At 41.9% G+C, this 18,931-nt stretch overlaps 1 protein-coding gene and 1 pseudogene across 1 annotated transcript in view; both read right to left on the bottom strand.

Moving 5' to 3' along the window:
- The window catches only part of DPYS (dihydropyrimidinase), a 99,524-nt gene that overhangs the window by 46,131 nt on the left and 34,462 nt on the right, over nt 1-18,931 (bottom strand). Inside the window, exons 4-6 of the mRNA XM_068983341.1 lie at nt 17,927-18,116; nt 3,466-3,622; nt 2,525-2,666 (exon numbers count right to left, since the gene is read on the bottom strand). Coding sequence (XP_068839442.1) covers nt 2,525-2,666; nt 3,466-3,622; nt 17,927-18,116 — 489 coding nt within the window. The remainder of the gene's footprint in view (nt 1-2,524; nt 2,667-3,465; nt 3,623-17,926; nt 18,117-18,931) is intronic.
- On the bottom strand, nt 15,714-16,754 carry LOC138088701 (ATP synthase F(0) complex subunit C2, mitochondrial-like; annotated as a pseudogene).

Genomic DNA, 18,931 nt, shown 5'->3' with positions numbered 1-18,931 from the left:
TAAAATCTACATGAACCAACAGTCATGAACAGTCTGCTGCAAGAGATTTTAATATGGATAAACGTCAATGGGATGTGATCCTTCTAAATGATTTTTTTTTAATGTTGAGAGTTTATCCCTATACACACTTATATGGCAAGAGCATCCTTACGGTCTATTTAATTATCAAAGGATATTTGCCTAAAAAGAAAAAAAAAAACTTTAGGAACCACATCCTGAAGGTAACATTCCCATAAATAAATCATCCTAAAATTTCAGAAAATAACATAGGTTCCTGTATGTTATGAAGAAATCTCCAATCACTTTAGATCCACTTATACACTTTAAGATCACAGCATCTGGTCCCATCACTTCATGGGAAATAGATGGGGAAACAGTGGAAACAGTGAGAGACTTTATTTTGGGGGGCTCCAAAATCACTGCAGATGGTGACTGCAGCCATGAAATTAAAAGACGCTTACTTTGGAAGGAAAGTTATAACCCACCTAAACAGCATATTCTAAAGCAGAGACATTAGTTTACTTGCTGTCTAGTCAAGGCTATGGTTTTTCCAGTAGTCATGTATGGATGTGAGAGTTGGACTGTGAAGAAGGCTGAGCACCGAAGAATTGATGCTTTTGAACTGTGGTGTTGGAGAAGACTCTTGAGAGTCCCTTGGACTGCAAGGAGATCCAACCAGTCCATTCTGAAGGAGATCAGCCCTGGGATTTCTTTGGAAGGAATGATGCTAAAGCTGAAACTCCTGTACTTTGGCCACCTCATGCAAAGAGTTGACTCATTGGAAAAGACTCTGATGCTGGGAGGGATTGGGAGCAGGAGGAGAAGGGGATGACAGAGGATAAGATGGTTGGATGGCATCACCGACTCGATGGACATGGGTTTGGGTGGACTCTGGGAGTCGGTGAGGCCTGGCATGCTGCAATTCATGGGGTCGCAAAGAGTCAGACATGACTGAGTGACTGAACTAACTAACTAATATAGTTTATATATTATAAAAATCTGCTGTAATGAAGTTATTCACTGTAGTTAACACAAGTTCAAAATGAAAGGTTGGACTGTTGTTATCAAGAAAGTCTAAGCAAAGAGAACGAGAAGGAAAGCCATATGGGATGATTAGAGTTAAGAGAGAGGTTAAAGGGCATGGAGAACACAAAGGGCAGAAGACAGGGCCGCGGAGATGCTCTGAAGATCCTTACATGTGAATGAATTGTTTAAATATCATCCAAGAAGTAATGTAGAAAATGAAAGGGTTTTAGGGAAGAAAGTAGCATGAGTATACCCTGGTGTCTGAAATACAATGATAGTCCTAGAGTATAGGATAGATTGTAGCAAGCCAGAGAGTGGAGGCAGGGACACCAGCTGTGAGACGACCACAATGGTCCAAACAAGACGAGGGACTCCAAGTAGAATGGTAGAGATGAAGGTGGAAATAAAGAGGCATTTGGAAATAAAATTACAAGACCTGGTTAAAAAAAAAATTAGGGCTCTCAGTGAGTGGTATGTGCAAGGGATTCTGGGTGTAGATGTGATTGTTCCTTTTCTTTTTTTCTTTTTTAAAATTTTTTTGGCTGCATCATACTGCATGTGGAATCTTAGTTCCCTGACCAGGGATTGAACCCATACCTCCTATATCAGAAGCTCAGAGTCTTAACAACTAGATCACCAAGGAAGTCCAGAGATGTGATTATTACATCATTGAAGGGAGAGGTTCTGAGAGACAGATGAGAATGGCATGACAATGGAGACCTCAGGTCCTACCCAGCAAGTCTTCACTGCTGATCTTTACAACTGCACTCGTCAGCTGCCTGGATAGGCCCATGTATGAACATTTAGCCATTTGATTATTCTTCATCCTCAGGTAGTGAAAGTGAAAGTGACGTCGCTCAGTCATGTCCGACTCTGCGACCCCATGGACTGTAGCCTATCAGGCTTCTCCGTCTATGGGATTTTCCAGGCAAGAGTGCTGGAGTGGATTGGCATTTCCTTAACTTTTAAACTGTGAAATTAAAAGAAAATCTCTGTGCTTTGGATTTATGATTTATGTGAACCTCATACAGTAGCTTTTTAACCATAATATTCAAAAGTTCTTTAAAGGGGACATCTACATTTTTATATGAAAAAGGGGTACAAACGTAATAAAAATCGTCATGTCTTTTCAATCATTCCAAGTGTTTATATCAGTGACACACAAGGAACTGGGATTCACAAACTTGGAAATCAGATAGAAGGGCTATTACATTTCAAAGACTTCAAGAATAATCCTCTTGGTACCCAATATAAACTGATACTCTGATGTCTGCACCATGGCACAAAGCACCCTCTAAACTATGCAGAGAAGAAAAGTACTTTTCGTTATGATCTCGGGAGATGGCATGGTGGTGGGGATGTGGCTGTATTCCCAGTGGCCACTTCTGTGAAAACAATCAAGAAGCTTCTCACGAAGGCTTCTGGAACTTTGGTCCTAAAATAGACCAGATCCTTGTTGAAGAATTCAGCAAAACAAGCTGAATTCCATGACACTCACCACGCCTTTCTCCCATATTATCGACATCCGGTCCTCCACACCATTCACTCCATTGGGAATCTTGGTAAAATCATCCTTCCCAAGAGCTTTCTGGCAGCTGTTGAAAGTACAGTTGTCAGACCCTGTGGTGGTTAGGTCATCGCTGTAAAAGAGACACACATGAGAGCCGAGGTGGGTGAGGAGATAGAAAATGTCAGGAGGAAACCACCGTACCTTTCCCTGGTCTCCTGACCCCATTCTCAACTGAAACTCAGAAAGCCGCAGTGGAGAATGCGCAGCTTGTCAAGGCTGGAAGGAAGTGGCAAGTGAACTCTTGTACAGTCTATTGTGAAAAGCTCTTTGTTAGCTCGGATCTGAGTATCTGTGAATGGGGAATGTCAAAATGTCCACGAATGGTGTATTCATCAACAAAAATGATCATAATGTGCCCCCCCATGCCAAAAAGCATCTGTAAATGGTCCAAATGGGCTTTCATGGGGATAACCTGCCCTGAGGGCAGGATTTTGCCTTTTACCTGTGGCCCTTCCCTAGATCACCATCTTTCGTATCTCTGCCACAGGCGTATCCAGTTCCTGAGTTATATCAGCATGGAAAATATTCAAGAATATTCTGTCTGGTAAAAATAGGGCATACGGAAGAGACCCGGCCCTAAGCAACAGGAGACAGAAAAGACAACCAAAAAAATCAAAGCAGAGAAAACTTCAGGAAAAATGATCTGATTTCGCTGTAGTCAGGAGAGGTTTTGACACCACATCATAACATAATTAAGCCAATACTTTTTGGTCCCCAGGGCCTGTCAGGTCAAGAACAGAAGACTGGGAGGTCAATGGAAGGTCCAGGTGGTAGCACACACTCTCCTACACTTAAATCCTTCACATTTTGAGACTTGAAAAACATCTTAATTTGGCAAAACATTTCACAGTCATCTGCTAATTGATTACTTAGCCAACAGATTCATGAGGAAGTCAGGCGTTGAAGGGTCCGGTCGCAGGGGTGGACCCATAACGTGATGGGCGGCATGGAGCCATTCTCTGTCCCAGTGGTGGGTGCCATCCGTGCCGAGACCTGCTGCGATGGGTTCTCCATAGACCACCTTCCCTGGAAAGTTCAAAGAAAGTGATCAGCACCTCCATTTGCTCTTAAGAGAGCTGATTGACAAACACCTAAGTATCAGTCTCTCTGTCCTAGCTAAACCATCATGTACCTTTGTCTCTCACCTCTCCAGTGGCTCTAGATTGAAAACTAAAATCTCCTATTTACTGAGCCTTTACTACGGCCCAGTCAATGTGCATTGCAGCTTGTGGTAGATGACTGCAGCCACTCACTGATACTAGTCTTGGCCTCATGACTTCCTTTGGCCAATTAAATATGAACAGAAATGCCACGTGCTGCTTCCGGGCAGAAGCTATTAAAGCCACAATGAGTCTTGCCTCTGTCATGAGACCAGTGGAAGCTGCTTCTTCCACTGGTGGTGTGTCTCAGAATGAAGAGAATATGGAGCAGGGCAGAGCCAACTGATGATGGATGAATGAAAAACAGATCTCTGCTGCTGTGAGATATTGACATTTTAGGTTAATTTGTTACTGGAGAATAACATAGCAAAAGCTGGCTGATATATATATGCCATTTTAATGGAATCTTCTCAAAAACCCTATCTGGAAAATGCTATTATTATCTCCATTAAAGGAAGAGCCTTGGGCATATATTTAGAGAAAACTATAATTGGAGAAGGCAATGGCACCCCACTCCAGTACTCTTGCCTGGAAAATCCCATGGGTGGAGGGGCCTGGTAGGCTGCAGTCCATGGGGTTGCTAAGAGTTGGACATGACTGAGGGACTTCACTTTCATTCATTGGAGAAGGAAATGGCAACCCATTCCAGCGTTCTTGCCTGGAGAATCCCAGGGGCGGGGGAGCCTGGTGGGCTGCCGTCTATGGGGTTGCACAGAGTCGGACATGACTGAAGCGACTTAGCATAACTGAGAAGGATACATGCATTCCAATATTCACTGCAGTGATATTAACGACAGCCAAAGCATAGCAGCAATAGAAATGTCCACCAACAAATGAAAGAAGAAAGAAGATGTGGTGCATACACACAATGGAACATTACTCAGCCATAGGAAAGAATGACATAACGCCATTTGTAGCAACATGGATGGACCTGGAGATGATCATGCTAAGTGCAGTCAACCAGACAGAGAAAGACAGATACCGTATCATATTGCTTCTGTGCGGACTCTTAAGAAAAAAGATACAAACGAACTTATTTACAAAACAGAAATAGATCCACAGACATAGAAAACGTATGGGTTACCAAGAGAGGGATACATTAGGAGTTTAGGATTAACAAATACACACTCCCATTGGGTTAGCTAAAAGATTCATTCAGGTTTTTCCCAACATCTTATGGAAAAACCCGAATGAAACTTTTGGCCAACCCAGTATCTATAAAAAATACATAAACACCAAGGACCTACTGTATAACACAGGGATCTATATTTAATATTTTAAAATAACCTAGAAGGGAAAAGAATCTGAAAAAGAATATACATACATACTGTATATATGTATGCATGACTAAGTTACTTTGTTGTACACCTGGAACTAACACAACATTGTAAATCAACTATATTTCAATAAATAAATACATTTCAAAAGGCAAGGCTAAGGCTTATAGGGTTAAACAACTTCTGTACAGTTAAATTGCAACTCAACACAAGTGGGGGGAGGAAGCAGGATCTGAATCCAGGCATTTTGATTCCATCAATCCTAATCTCTGCACTATGCTACTCTGATGATAATGACAACATTAGAGCCCAACCACAAATAGATTGATCATCTTTCCGCACTCTTAAGGTACAAAAACCTCCTCTAAAATCTTACGTGAAATAAAAGAACACTCAGATAATAAAATTGTAGCCAGAAATGCATATTTATAAAATCATGCAAATGAGACTATCAAAAGCACACAATGTTAGAAAAGTTAATAGCGCGTACTGAATTTAAATTTAAAATCAGGAGCCTATCTCTGATTAGCGTTTGTCAGCACTATAATAGATTCGCTGGCATCCACCTGATCACATCCAAGACGTCTTGAAGGAGAATACACAGAAGAGAGAGGCTGGCGCCCCAGTTACTTCACTCTGGTTAACCAGATGCGAGACCTTAGTTAAAATCCTGATATACAACTGAAATCCACTGATTTCCACAGAGTCCTGACAGTGGATGGCCACCAGCTGCCCGATTCGTGCTGAATTGGAACGTAGCATCCTATTATCACACAGGTCATTTCTCTCCCAAACAAGCCATTTTCCTCCAGTGAGCCTAGGAATTTGAAAAACCCTGAAAGCAAAGCTGCTTGAAGCCTAACCAACTTTGCCTCTTAACTAACCCAGGATCGAACCACAGTCAATGAAATGTATCCTCTGAGAACTTTCTGTTGTTTAGCCACTAAGTCGTGTCCGACTCTTTCACAACCCCATGGACTGTAGCCTGCCAGGCTCCTCTGTACATGGAATTCTCCAGGCAAAAATACTGGAGTGGGTTGCCATTCCCTTCTCCAGGGGACCTTCCTGAACCAGGGATCGAACCCAAATCCCCTGTGTCTCCTGCACTGCACTGCAAGCAGATTCTTTACTGCTGAGCCACTGGGAAAGCCCCAAACTAAGAGGTAATGCACTATTTTTTGGAGAGAAAACAGGACAGACATGGTATTTTATTTGCAGGTGCAAAGAGACCTTCCTAGTCCAAGAGAACTCTTAACAGATAGTTTAGACAAGGAGAAACTCAGATACTTGATCTGCAATAACTTAACAAGTTGCCAACTCAGGATTTTTCATGGTGCTTCATCACAGAGGAAAGATTCTTATCACATGTTCTATTCAATCATTTGGCCCATCAAGGTGATATGGGAATATAGTTCCAAAAGTTCTACAATTTTAATAGCTCTCTGGAAAAATTAAAAGTGTCAGCATCTACCAGGAGTCTGCCAGGGTTGTTTTGAAACCAGATGACAGGCAATTTCTTTGGAAGGGCTTAGCATCTTTAAAATGTGATATGCCACTTAACAAACTCTCCAATAATAGGGCTATTTTCAACTGACTCCCCATTAAGTATCTTTAAATAATTTTAAAAAGTAAAAATTCCTAATTACTCTTCCCTGTATTTCACAATGGTTCTAAGACACTTTCACAAGACTAACCAGCAGGAAAGCAGTGAAAAGAAAACAAGGGGCCTAGGTAATTTATAAGTTGAAAAACTAAACTAGATAATTCAGCATAATGGTGGGTTCTGTTATTTGGGGGCCAAAGATAAAGTAGTAATAGAAAATATAACTTATGTAGTGCTCTCTGGAGTTTGCAGATGTAGCTTCAAGATCATATATCTTATTTGACCTTCATGGAAACCCAAACACTGGTTTGACAGATAAAGAAACACAATCAGGACTTTGCTGGCAGCCCAATGGTTAAGGCTTTGCTTTCCAGTGCAGGGGGTACAGGTTTGATCCTTGGTCAGGAAGCTAAGATCCCATATGAGTCATGGCCAAAAACCCAAAACATAAAGCAGAAGTAATATTGTAACAAATTTAATAAAGGCTTTAAAAATAGACCACATAAAAACTGAAAGAAAAAAAAACTGACCCCCTGATAAAACTAATTTGTCCAAGACACAGGAGTAAGTGGTACATGAGAATTATGGAACCCTAGTATACTAATATGCCAAAGCCTTTGACTGTGTGGATCACAAGAAACTGTGGAAAATTCTGAAAGAGGTGGGAATACCAGACCACCTGACCTGCCTCTTGAGAAACCTATATGCAGGTCAGGAAGCAACATTTAGAACTGGACATGGAACAACAGACTGATTCCAAATAGGAAAAGGAGTACATCAAGGCTGTATATTGTCACCCTGCTTATTTAACTTCTATGCAGAGTACATCATGAGAAACGCTGGGCTGGAAGAAGCACAAGCTGGAATCAAGATTGCTGGGAGAAATATCAATAACCTCAGATATGCAGACGACACCACCCTTATGGCAGAAAGTGAGGAGGAACTAAAAAGCCTCTTGATGAAAGTGAAAGAGGAGAGTGAAAAAGTTGGCTTAAAGCTCAACATTCAGAAAACGAAGATCATGGCATCTGGTCCCATCACTTCATGGCAAATAGATGGGGAAACAGTGGAAACAGTGTCAGACTTTATTTTGGGGGGCTCCAAAATCACTGCAGATGGTGACTGCAGCTATGAAATTAAAAGACACTTACTCCTTGGAAGAAAATTTATGAGCAACCTAGACAGCATATTCAAAAGCAGAGACATTACTTTGTCAACAAAGGTCCATCTAGTCAAGGCTATGGTTTTTCCAGTGGTCATGTATGGATGTGAGAGTTGGACTATAAAGAAAGCTGAGCGCCGAAGAATTGATGCTTTTGAACTGTGGTGTCAGAGAAGACTTTGAGAGTCCCTTGGACTGCAAGGAGATCCAACCAGTCCATTCTGAAGGAGATCAGCCCTGGGATTTCTTTGGAGGGAATGATGCTGAAGCTGAAACTCCAGTACTTTGGCCACCTCTTGCGAAGAGTTGACTCACTGGAAAAGCCCCTGATGCTGGGAGGGATTGGGGGCAGGAGGAGAAGGGGACGACAGAGGATAAGATGGTTGGATGGCATCACTGACTCAATGGAGGTGAGTCTGAGTGAACTCCGGGAGTTAGTGATGGACAGGGAGGCATGGCGTTCTGCGATTCATGGGGTCACAAAGAGTCGGACACGACTGAGCGACTGAACTGAACTGAGTACACTAATAACATACCACACGTAGGCACTATGTTAGTAGGGAAAGTATTATTTTTCATTTCTTGGTAAAGAGCATATATTTTCAAAAGTCAACCATCAGATCTGTGGACTTGGTTAAGTGATTTTCCAATTTCACTTACTGGTTTGATTTACTATACTTAACAGGTTGGTAATGAAAAGTCTTAGATCTGTTCTCTCTTGATTCTATTCCAGACCAGATGGTTTCAGCAACCCTTGGGAGATAGTACATCTCCATCACTAATGTCCTCCCACTGTCTCAGCAAGTTTCACAGTATGTTGTACCCTGCCTCCCCATGCATGTTCTCTCCTTTCTCCATCCTTTGGCTCAAAACCAACAAAGAATCTGCACTTATGATGCAATCTCCCAGTTGAAGGAGTTCTGCTCTCTGAGAGATTCTTAAGATTTCTAAATAATGAAACATGTCAGATCAACCCAAACTGCCCCCATCCCTGGCCAGACAATCTTAATAAAATCACTGTTTATTAAACGAAAGTGAGAAAGCAGATGTTAACATCTTGTCTACATTTGGGAGCTGCATTTAATCAAGTCACGGCATCTTTTAGAAAAGGTTGAAAGATGCAGAAAAGCTGGCATAGGTGCCCAAGAGCAGAAGCATTGGTTACCAAACAGAAGACCAAACACTTTCATGAAAAAAATTTGTCCCAGCTTGAAAGACAGAGTAGAACCTTACTGGACTTCAGATTCAAAACATTACACTTATAAAGGAAAAAAAATAATTGAGAAGGATAATACATAGAAGGGGCATAACAAAGTATATTACACAGATTTAGATTCAAATTCTGATTTTGTTCATTTTAGTTGGTGACCTTGTGCAAGATGAGTCATTGTTCTTGGTCTCAGTTTTGCTCATCTGCAAAATGGGATTGTAGTATCCCTCTAGTGTGGCAGTTTGGTGAGGATCAAATAAATTAACATATACGAAAGTACTTGGCATCTTCCTGGGATCCTGGAATCACTTCTTATTATGAGCTGAATTGTGTCCCTTGTCAAAATCCACATGTTAAAGTCCTAACCCCCTGTATCTCAGAATGTGACTCTATTTGGAGATAATGATGCTTTAAAGAGCTAATCAAGTTAAAATGAGGTCATTAGAAGTGAGCACTCATTTAATAAGACTGGGGTTTCTGTGAGAAGAGGAAATATGGCCACAGACACACACTGAGGGAATGCAACGTGAAGACACAGGGAAGAGGCAAGCATTACAAGCCAAGGAGAGAGGTCTGGAACATCCTTCCTTCAGTGGCCGCAGAAAGGACTGACATCGCCAACCCACAGGTCTTAAACTTCCTGCCCCCAGAATGGTAAAGAAATCAATCAGTTTCTGTTGTTTAAGCCACCCAGTCTGTGGTACGTTATTGCAGCAGCAAACATTAGTTTTCTTACGGTCAGTTTTCTCTCTCTTTCTTCTTTTTTTTTTTTTAAGTGTTTTAAACTGGGCAGTCTTGAATTGGTTTGCAATTAGACATAAGGTAAATCACCATGTTCTAAATTTAAGGACAAGGAGGGTTCAGATGTTCATGCACAGGAAAGAATAAAGGAAGTCTGAGATTCAAATCCATCTCGACTCAGGCACACATCCATCTTTTCTTAGGAAAAGTACCGGTTACCAAGCATCAGCTCATTGTACTTGTTAAGTGAGATTTGATTCACTCTACTCAGCACCAAAAAGCAGGAGGCAGCATAAACACACAGGCAGAGAGAGGCCTCTGTGTGGCCCTTTCTCCACCTTAGTCCCAAACACAAGAGGAATACATGAGGAGGGGAAGGTAGAGTTTAAATAAAATGGAAAATAGGACATCTAAACCTCCCTGGAAGAGAAGTTTGTATTTTACAGCAATAACCCTGAAAAATACAGCTTTCTACAAATGTCAAACCAAAATCAAATGAACAACAGAAAAACTCAACCATAAAGTAGCCCAGTTCATTGTAAGCTGCTTGAGAATCAAAATTATCTTAATCATCTTTGCAAATTCAATGCCAAGAGCAGTGTCAAGCATATATTAGGCATCCAATAACTTCATTTTTTATGAAGTATAAACAAAACATTTTATTAAAAAGTTCAAGTGAGAGTCATATTTATACCCAAAAGACATGAATATGGATATAAAACAGAATTAAGGTTTATTAAGACAAATTGAAACAAGTTATATAGAGAAATTAGTATTAAAAATTTCAGTCATTAATTGGTAAACAAATTATAACAGATATACACCAAAGAGAGCATCAAGTAAGTTGCAGAGAGAAATCACCAGCATTCTAAGCAAAGCACCAGAAAAATACTGAATTCAGGTGCATCCATGTTCTACTGGGAGGTGGGAAGGAGAGGTGAGCAATAATTTTTAAACACTATTAATAATCCCATATGTCAATACGTAGCAAAAAAAAAAAGTAACATGGATAACCAAAGCTACTCAAACCCAAGTAAAAAGTACCTCTGTCATTGAAGCAAACCACCTATACTGACACGTGTACCATTTAGACAAAGAGTGAACAGTGAATGAAAGAGATCTGAGAGTAGGCAGGTGGGAACTTCTATACGAGGTACAGTTTCAGCTGGTTCACCCAACTTTTTACTGGAGGTATAGAGCAACTTCTGGAAGAAAAGGATAACACTCTAGGGGCAGCCTTCTGACCCCCTTGCTTCATTTTTGCACTAGTGGATGGGAACTAGCCGAGATCTAGTTGCTCACCTTGGATTAACTGAGACTTGAAATAAATACGAAATTGGAATTCCTTGCCAACTGTCAAAGGCAACTGAAGCTTTCAGTGGCATGCATAGAGAAGCTCTATCCTTTCCCCTACAACCGGCTTTTCACTCTTTACTGCAGGTGCTGAACCCTAAAGGGAAAGATCAAGGTATGAACAAAGGGAACCGTCAGGCTTTGAATGGAAGCTGAGTCCCTGAGCATGTATTCCCCTCTCTTCCTTTCCAGCTCACATCAAACGCTGGTGAAGACGCACAACAGGTGGACAAAATCCAGAGCTGTGCCGGGAACAAAAGAGGGGCCGCGGCTGACCGGAGTCAGCCTGTAGGAAGTCAGAGAGCAGATGGGTCTGCAGTGCTTACGACGGGAAACAGTGGCGGCCACAGCGGAACTCAGAGGCGCAGAAGGGTCATGACGGACGTTCTTCCTGGGGTGGGGAGGGCAGTGAGCGTGGGACAGGGGATGAGATGGGGCAGTTGGCCCCCGTCCCCACCTCTGCCCAGCGAACTGAGCTTCCTAAGGCGGTGCTGATGCCACAGAGTGAAGCCCCAGCACCTGAAACCGAAGCTCACCAGTGCCCATGCCCCATTTACACTCGCAAAGCCCAGAGTCTCATTGCCAGCGCTCTCATCTGGGGGCAGAGTTCGCTCAACAGTGGAGGAAGCCCACACCAGCTCCCTGCTCTATCCCCTGCACTGTCCAGTCATGAACACGGACAGTCCAGGATCACCGGACGCTTGAAGAAAAAACAAACAACACAAAAAGAAGGGCCAAGATGTTTAAAAAATACCACACACACACACACACACACACACACACACACACACACACACACACTGAAAAACTGACTCAGTAAGAAACAGAGATAATCCAGGAAAAAGTGTTAAGTGTTCAGTCTTGTCTAGCTCATAGCAACCCCATGGCCGTAGCCCGCCAGGCTCCTCTGTCCATGGGATTCTTCAGGCAAGAACAGTGGAGTGGGCTGCCATTTCCTTTTCCAATGCATGAAAGTGAAAAGTGAAAGTGAAGTTGCTCAGTCGTGTCCGAGTCTTGTCTAGCTCTTAGCAGCCCCATGGCCTGCAGCCCACCAGGCTCCTCTGTCCATGGGGATTCTCCAGGCAAGAATACTGGAGTGGGTTGCCATGCCCTCCTCCAGGGGATCTTTCCAACCCAGGGATCGAACCCACGTCTCTCACGTCTCCAGCCCTGGCAGGCAGCTCCTTTCCCACTAGCACCACCTGGGAAGCCCAATTATAGAGCCAGCTACAAATGCTGGAACTCCCATCCATGTAAAGATAATAACGGAACTGACAGAAGTCAGGAGGAGACAGAGGGGATAATACTGGGCCTCTCAGTTTCTTTTCAACCTAGTAGATAACAAAGAGATCCCACACACAAAAAAATTAGCCAAAACACATAAATTTAAGTAATATTATTTGAAGTGACATTTACTACTAACAAAACTCAGGAGGGTTAGATTTATGTACGTTAGACTGCTCTTTTTTCACCACTTAGAGTCGAGTGATACTGTCAAAAATTTTTAAGTCACTACTTACAAATTTAGGGCTTAGGATTTTGGAGGAAACCAACAACAACAACAAAAAATAGATATGGTTAAAAATTTCTAGTTTCAAGACTGAGCTGAGAGAGAGAATGCTTACTTCTCACTTAATACAGTCTTCATCATTTCCATTTCTGGCATTTTTTTCTTTTAACAATGATAAATAACAGAATGATAAGAACATTTTAAATATGTTTCTAAAAAATGTAAGGCCAATAAGCAAAACCAATTAAATACAAACTTGACATCTGCATTTCCCAACACTATAACCCAATTTCTTCTTGAACAGAGTAAAGAGTAATAAAAAATGTGGACTTTAGGGTTGAACAGACTTGAATCCCAGCTTTAGCACTTACTAGTAAAGTGAACTTGGGCTTAATTTACCAAACTTTCCCGATCCTCAATTTCATCAATCGCAAAACAGTGATAAAATTTTGCCTGAAGCATTGTTATGACAATTTGAAAAGATAACGTATGTTAGAGTGTATTAATGAGATAATATAAATAAAACTTGAAACAAGATATATTGAAATATGTGCCAAGTACATATTAAGCACTCAACAAACAAAGTTGGTTGTTATAATCGTTAACCCTCAGGTTGCTATCTTCTGGGTATATAGTTGGCAATAGAACAATAAAATCCAACATAATGAGAGTGTTGTATTTCTAGGCAACTACAATAGAGACAATTAATAACTGGATCTCTTTTGTGCCTCCGGGAGCAATGATTCTCACATTTAGTATGCATGTGAGTCACCCGGGGTTCTGGTTATAAGGCCACATTCCAGCTCAGTGCACCTGGCCTGAGGTCCAAGGATCTGCATCTCTAACGAGCTCTCAGGGGATGTCAGTGTTGTCTTTCAGGGACCACACTCTGAGTGGCAAGGCCCTGGATGACCGAATGGGCTGGCAAAATGATTTACTGATAGGAAATCTTCATATTACAAACCTGGAAGGCTGAATCATTCCTTTTTTAAGCAAGATAATGATGAATAGATGTGTATTGCTCTTTCACATTCAGAAATTATGTGAGATAATGAGGACAGAGTAAACAAATCTACTGTAAAAGGGCCACTGTGCCCACCAACTCCTGTCACTCTGTACTCCCCATGGACCTGCCCTCGGGTTGGCTGACGTGGTCACCATGTGAATGGTCTGACACTGCTTGGTCACCTGTGAGAGGTTATGTGCCAGCGATGGAATAATCTCGCATGCTAGTTTATTCTGGACCTCTGCTGCCCCTAACAATTGCATGCTGGAATAACTTCACAAGCGTTATTATAGTACGTCTGACTCAACTAGAGCATTTGGGTTGAGATTTTAAGTATTTCATACTTATAACCACCTTGCAAAGTGATGTCCAATGCTAAGGGACTTTTTACTAATGTCCAAAAAGTATTTGAACTAGCAGTCCCGTTTCTAGTGAGGCTACCCTGTTGTGGAAGATAGAATAACAATGCCCCAAAGATGTCCATGACCTAATCTCTGCCACCTGTGAGTATGTTACCTACATAGCAGAGAGACTTCAAAGATCTTAAAGATCTTCAGAGAGGGAGAGTATCCTGGATTAAACAGGTGGATTCCATATAATCCAAGGATCCTTAAAGAGAGATCAGAACAAAGGAATGTTCTCCACCCACCACAGCTGGCTGTGAAGAAGAGGAAGGGAGATAGGAACCAAGGAAGGTAGCTGGTCTCTAGAAGCTAGAGAAGGAAGGGCATTCCCCCTGGAGCCTACAGAAGGAACACAGCCCTCTGTCACCTTGGTTTCAGCCATTGTTACCTATTTCAGACTTCCACCCTCCAGAACTATATGATAATAAATTTATATTGTTGCAAGCCATTATGCTTGCTATCATGCATTATAGCAGTAATAGAAGACCACTATACCTTCCACATATATGAAATAACATATGCATAAGGCCATCACTGTGGTTTTATCTGTAACAGCTAAAAATCAGAAACAGCTCAAATATCCATCATTAGAGACTAGTAGAAAAATATAGTGTCAAGCTTTGCACCTGTAAAAAAGAATGAGGAAGCTCTCTATATCTAACATGAGCTGACCTTTAGGACATATTTTCAAATAGGAAAAAACAAGATAGAGAACACTGTGTATTTTACCTTTCAAGGAGGAGAGAAAGAAAAATGAGACATATATGTTCTTTTTTCAAAAAAAAAAAACAACACTCTACATGGGTAGCCCAGAAGTAAATTAATGAAATAATTAACTATGGGATATATTAGGGAACACTATGTTATTTTACGTTTCAAGTAGGAGAGAAAGAAAAATAAGAAACATATGTTCTTAAAAAACAAAAAAACACTGCAAGGGTAGCTCAGAAATAAAGTAATGCAATAATTAACTGTGGGCTGTGGGATGAAGCAGCTAGGAAGGAAGCAAGACTTCTCTGAGAATACATCTTTTAATGTGTCACTTTGACTTTTGGACCAGGTAAATGGTTTACATATTCAAAATATAATATTACATTTAAAGTAATATTAAGATATTCATAATTAATTTTAATAATTTTCTACCTATGATTTACGTTCTAAAATCTTTCCTAGACTTATTCTGCGGCTAATGGAATTCTATCCCAAATCAAAATAAATACTCAGGATCCAGAAACTGTTTCCCGACAGAATGGTCAAAATCATAGATTGCTTGTGGGTTAAGATTGACCATTTCTGCTGATTTTGCTGTTTCTTAAATCATATTCTTATATTACAGACCTCACAGACAAGCTAAAGGATATGATACATCACTTACCAGAAAATAGAGAAAACCAATTTCATAGAGCTAGCAACAGCGCCACCTGGTGGCAAAATCTAAAGCTATAATGATTAATAAAATTGAAGTAAAGGTTCTTTTTTAAGTGCTGTGTTTGTTAATACTGAAATTATATATGGCAGAAAAAAAGCAAGCAGAAATGGCTGGTACTAAGATCTTCTTTTCTTATGAATACAGTATTTATTTTGTCTTCCTTCTTTCAAGCCCTGAGCCAACCATTTTCCCCAGGCTGCCTGGAGAAGTATGGGAAAAGGAGACACGGGAGAAAGAGCTGTGTGAGGTGGAAATGGCTCCTTCACATGGCGAAGAGGAAGACAGAGGCCCCCATCAGGCAAAAAGAGCCCCATGGCCTCAGAGAGGGCAAAGCCCAGAATGGCGTAGAAGAGCTGCTGCTTTAGAGAAGGGTTTCTCCCATAACCAATGATGAGGCTCCCAAAGGAAAGTAGAAAGTGTTAGTTGCTCATTTGTGTCCAACTCTTTGCAACCCTATGGACTGCAGCCCACCGGGCTCCTCTGTCCATAGAATTCTCCAGGCAAGAATACTGGAGTGGGTTCCTATTCCCTTCTCCAGGGGATCTTCCTGACCTAGGGATCGAACCCGGGTCTCCTGCAATGCAGGCAGATTCTTTACCATCTGAGCCCCCCAGGGAAGCCTGAGACTCCCAAACATAGTCCTAATTCCAATCCTGGAGCCAGCCACCCCTACTGTGGCAGCCCCAGCTGCAGTGAACTTGACCACTGTGTCAGTGTCCCTTGAAATGGCACTGGTCTGGAAGCTGTGGCTAGGAGTAAGTGAAGGGGGTCAGGGAACATGGGGCTGCCGAGCTACTGTGGCCCTCAGCTGTCAGTGTCGCCGGGCTTTTTAGTACCCCTGCAGAAAGCGACCAGCTCAATAGTGGAGAGGTTCTCCTGATCAAGGAGGGCATGCCTGCGTGGTAAGTCGCTTCAGTCGTGTCTGACTCTTTGCAAGCTTACGGACTGTAGCCACCAGGCTCCTCCGTCCACATCCATGGGATTCTCCAGGTAAGAATACTGGAGTGGGTTGCCATTTCCTCCTCCAGGGAATCTTCCCGACCCAGGGATCGAACCCCCGTCTCCTGTGTCTCCTGCACTAGCAGATGGGTTCTTTACCACTAGTGCCACGTGGGAAGTTGATCAAGGAGGGAGTGGAGACAAACTTGGCACAAATGTACAATTTCAGGGCATGAAGGGCTGTTTCAGGAGAGCTGTTCCCAGTGCAGAGAAAACAGAGAAGGGTGGGCTGGTAGTCAGATCTTATCAACTCCTGTGTGAAACAGGTTACTCTTAATTTGATATATTGCATTAAAAAATGCATTTAGCTTGCCCAAAATTCTCAGTGAAATTTAAGCAACAAGAAGTAACGTGGAAAAAAATTTATCCTAATGTCAATTATGGACATGCCAAATCTATTTTCATGGTTTTAAAAATCTATATTATAAAACTGCAGCCAGGATGAGTTATACAGTTCTTTCTGGTCATCTGGTTTCCTAAAAGTAAGAGAAACCACAACCATCTCCCAGGAGTGTCTAAAGTGTTGAATAAAATATATCTTATTTGTTTTTCATCCTTCCTTTCCCAGTACTGGCCAATGAATGAAATTATTTCCTTCCTTAAGTCTTACCAAGAGCAGATTTTCTCTTTCTTTTTAAATGATTGCATAAGACCTGGGTTGGATTCCTGGGTCGGGAAGATCCCCTGGAGAAGGACCTGGCTACCCACTCCAGTATTCTTGCCTGGAGAATCCCATGGACAGAGGAGCCTGAACAGCTACAGTCCACGGGATTTCAAGAGTCGGACATGACTTACAACTAAACCACCACCACCAGCACATATTAAATTATAGAAGTGAGGCAATTAAACAATTTAGAGTAAAAATACCTTTGTGTTAAAAATCTTAAAATATCATCATAAAAACACTATTTGGATGATTATTTCCATTGTGCCAATGCCCAGGTTGCTATGAGACAAATTAATTTGGTTCAAAAGAAATGTGTTGAGCACCTACTATGTGCCTTGCATCACCCTGACTCAGGTATTGGAAGTGTTCTTTGAAGTTCACTAGAGAACTGGTCTGACTCTGTGCAACCCTATAGGCTGTAGCCCACCAGGCTCCTCTGTCCATGGGATTCTCCAGGCAAGAATACTGGAGTGGGTTTCCATGTCCTCCTCCAGGGGATCTTCCCAGCCCAGGGATGGAACCCACATCTCTTATGTCTCCTGCATTGGCAGGTGGGTTCTTTACCACTAGCGCCACCTGGAAAGCCCTAGAGAACTGGTAGGTAGCGGTGTGAAGGTTGGGCTTGTGACTGAAGGAGGGCAAAAACAGACAGACCTGTGTAAGATTGGGAGAAAACAGAAAGGATGCTAATAAAAAGGCAGGAAGAAAAATTATGGAAATGCATGGACAGCTTTCTTTTTGCCATTATTTCACCTTACTCTTCAGCTAACAGTATTGAGTCGTAAGGGAGGGTACAGTTCAGGAATTACCATCTCTCCGGGCATCCGCCACCACCTTTGCCGCAGACTTGCTCATCACGTGCACGACGTAGAGAGGGCAGTTCACGGCGCTGGCTATGGTGATGGCCCTCAGCGTGGCTTCTGCCTCGACTGCTTCTGGACGGCACAGCTCATGGCCCTCGGGACCTGTTATCCCCAATGCCAACATCTTCTTTGCTCCCTGAAAAGGCAGCAGGAACATACATGGGAGAAAGCTTTGCTAATGACAAATTCCATCATTATGTGAAATAAATACACTGCCAGCTTTTAATTTTAGATCTGTTTGGCATAGGTGTGTGTGAACGTGTGTGTATACAGTGTGTGTGTTTGGTAAAAAATAATCTACTACTCTGATTTGTTGCTGTTTAGTCATTGTGTCTGACTCTTTGTGACCCCATGGACTGTAGCCCGCCAGGCTCCTCTGTTCATGGGATTTCCTAGGCAAGAATACTAAAGTGGGTTGCCGTTTCCTTCTCCAGGGGATCTTCCTGACCAAGGGATAGAACGCTTGTTTCCTGCTTGGCAAGTGGGCTCTTCACTGAGTCATCTGGGAACCCCACTACTTTGATGGCATGTTTTTAACTTTTTGTATACATATTTCATAATGAAATTATTTTGATTGAAAAGGTGACGATCTGAGGTCTGTTCTAATCACATTCTTTGAAAAGACCTAGGAATAGAACCGGGGTCTCCTGCATTCCAGGCGGATTCTTTATCAGCTGAGCTACCAGGGAAGCCCCTTTGAAAAGAAATAGTGTCCGTATTTAAGACATTGGTTCAGAACAAAAAAAAACAAAGTATTCCAGTCCCCCATATTAGATTCTTCTTGAAATGACTCATGATATTATGTAGTTAGTTCTATTCTTTACTCTTCACTGCCTTCTCCTCTATCCCACAGAATGATATTAGATCAATATTTCTCCTCTCCAAAAGTGTTATTTCTTCCTTACAAGAAAGGCAGGAAGTCAAGACAGAGTGTCAAAACTATGTGCCCAG

The sequence above is a fragment of the Capricornis sumatraensis genome, chromosome 11, assembly GCF_032405125.1.
Source record: "Capricornis sumatraensis isolate serow.1 chromosome 11, serow.2, whole genome shotgun sequence".
NCBI lineage: Eukaryota > Metazoa > Chordata > Mammalia > Artiodactyla > Bovidae > Capricornis > Capricornis sumatraensis.
Note: the sequence above shows the minus strand (reverse complement) of the source record. Positions and strands in the feature narration are given on the sequence as shown.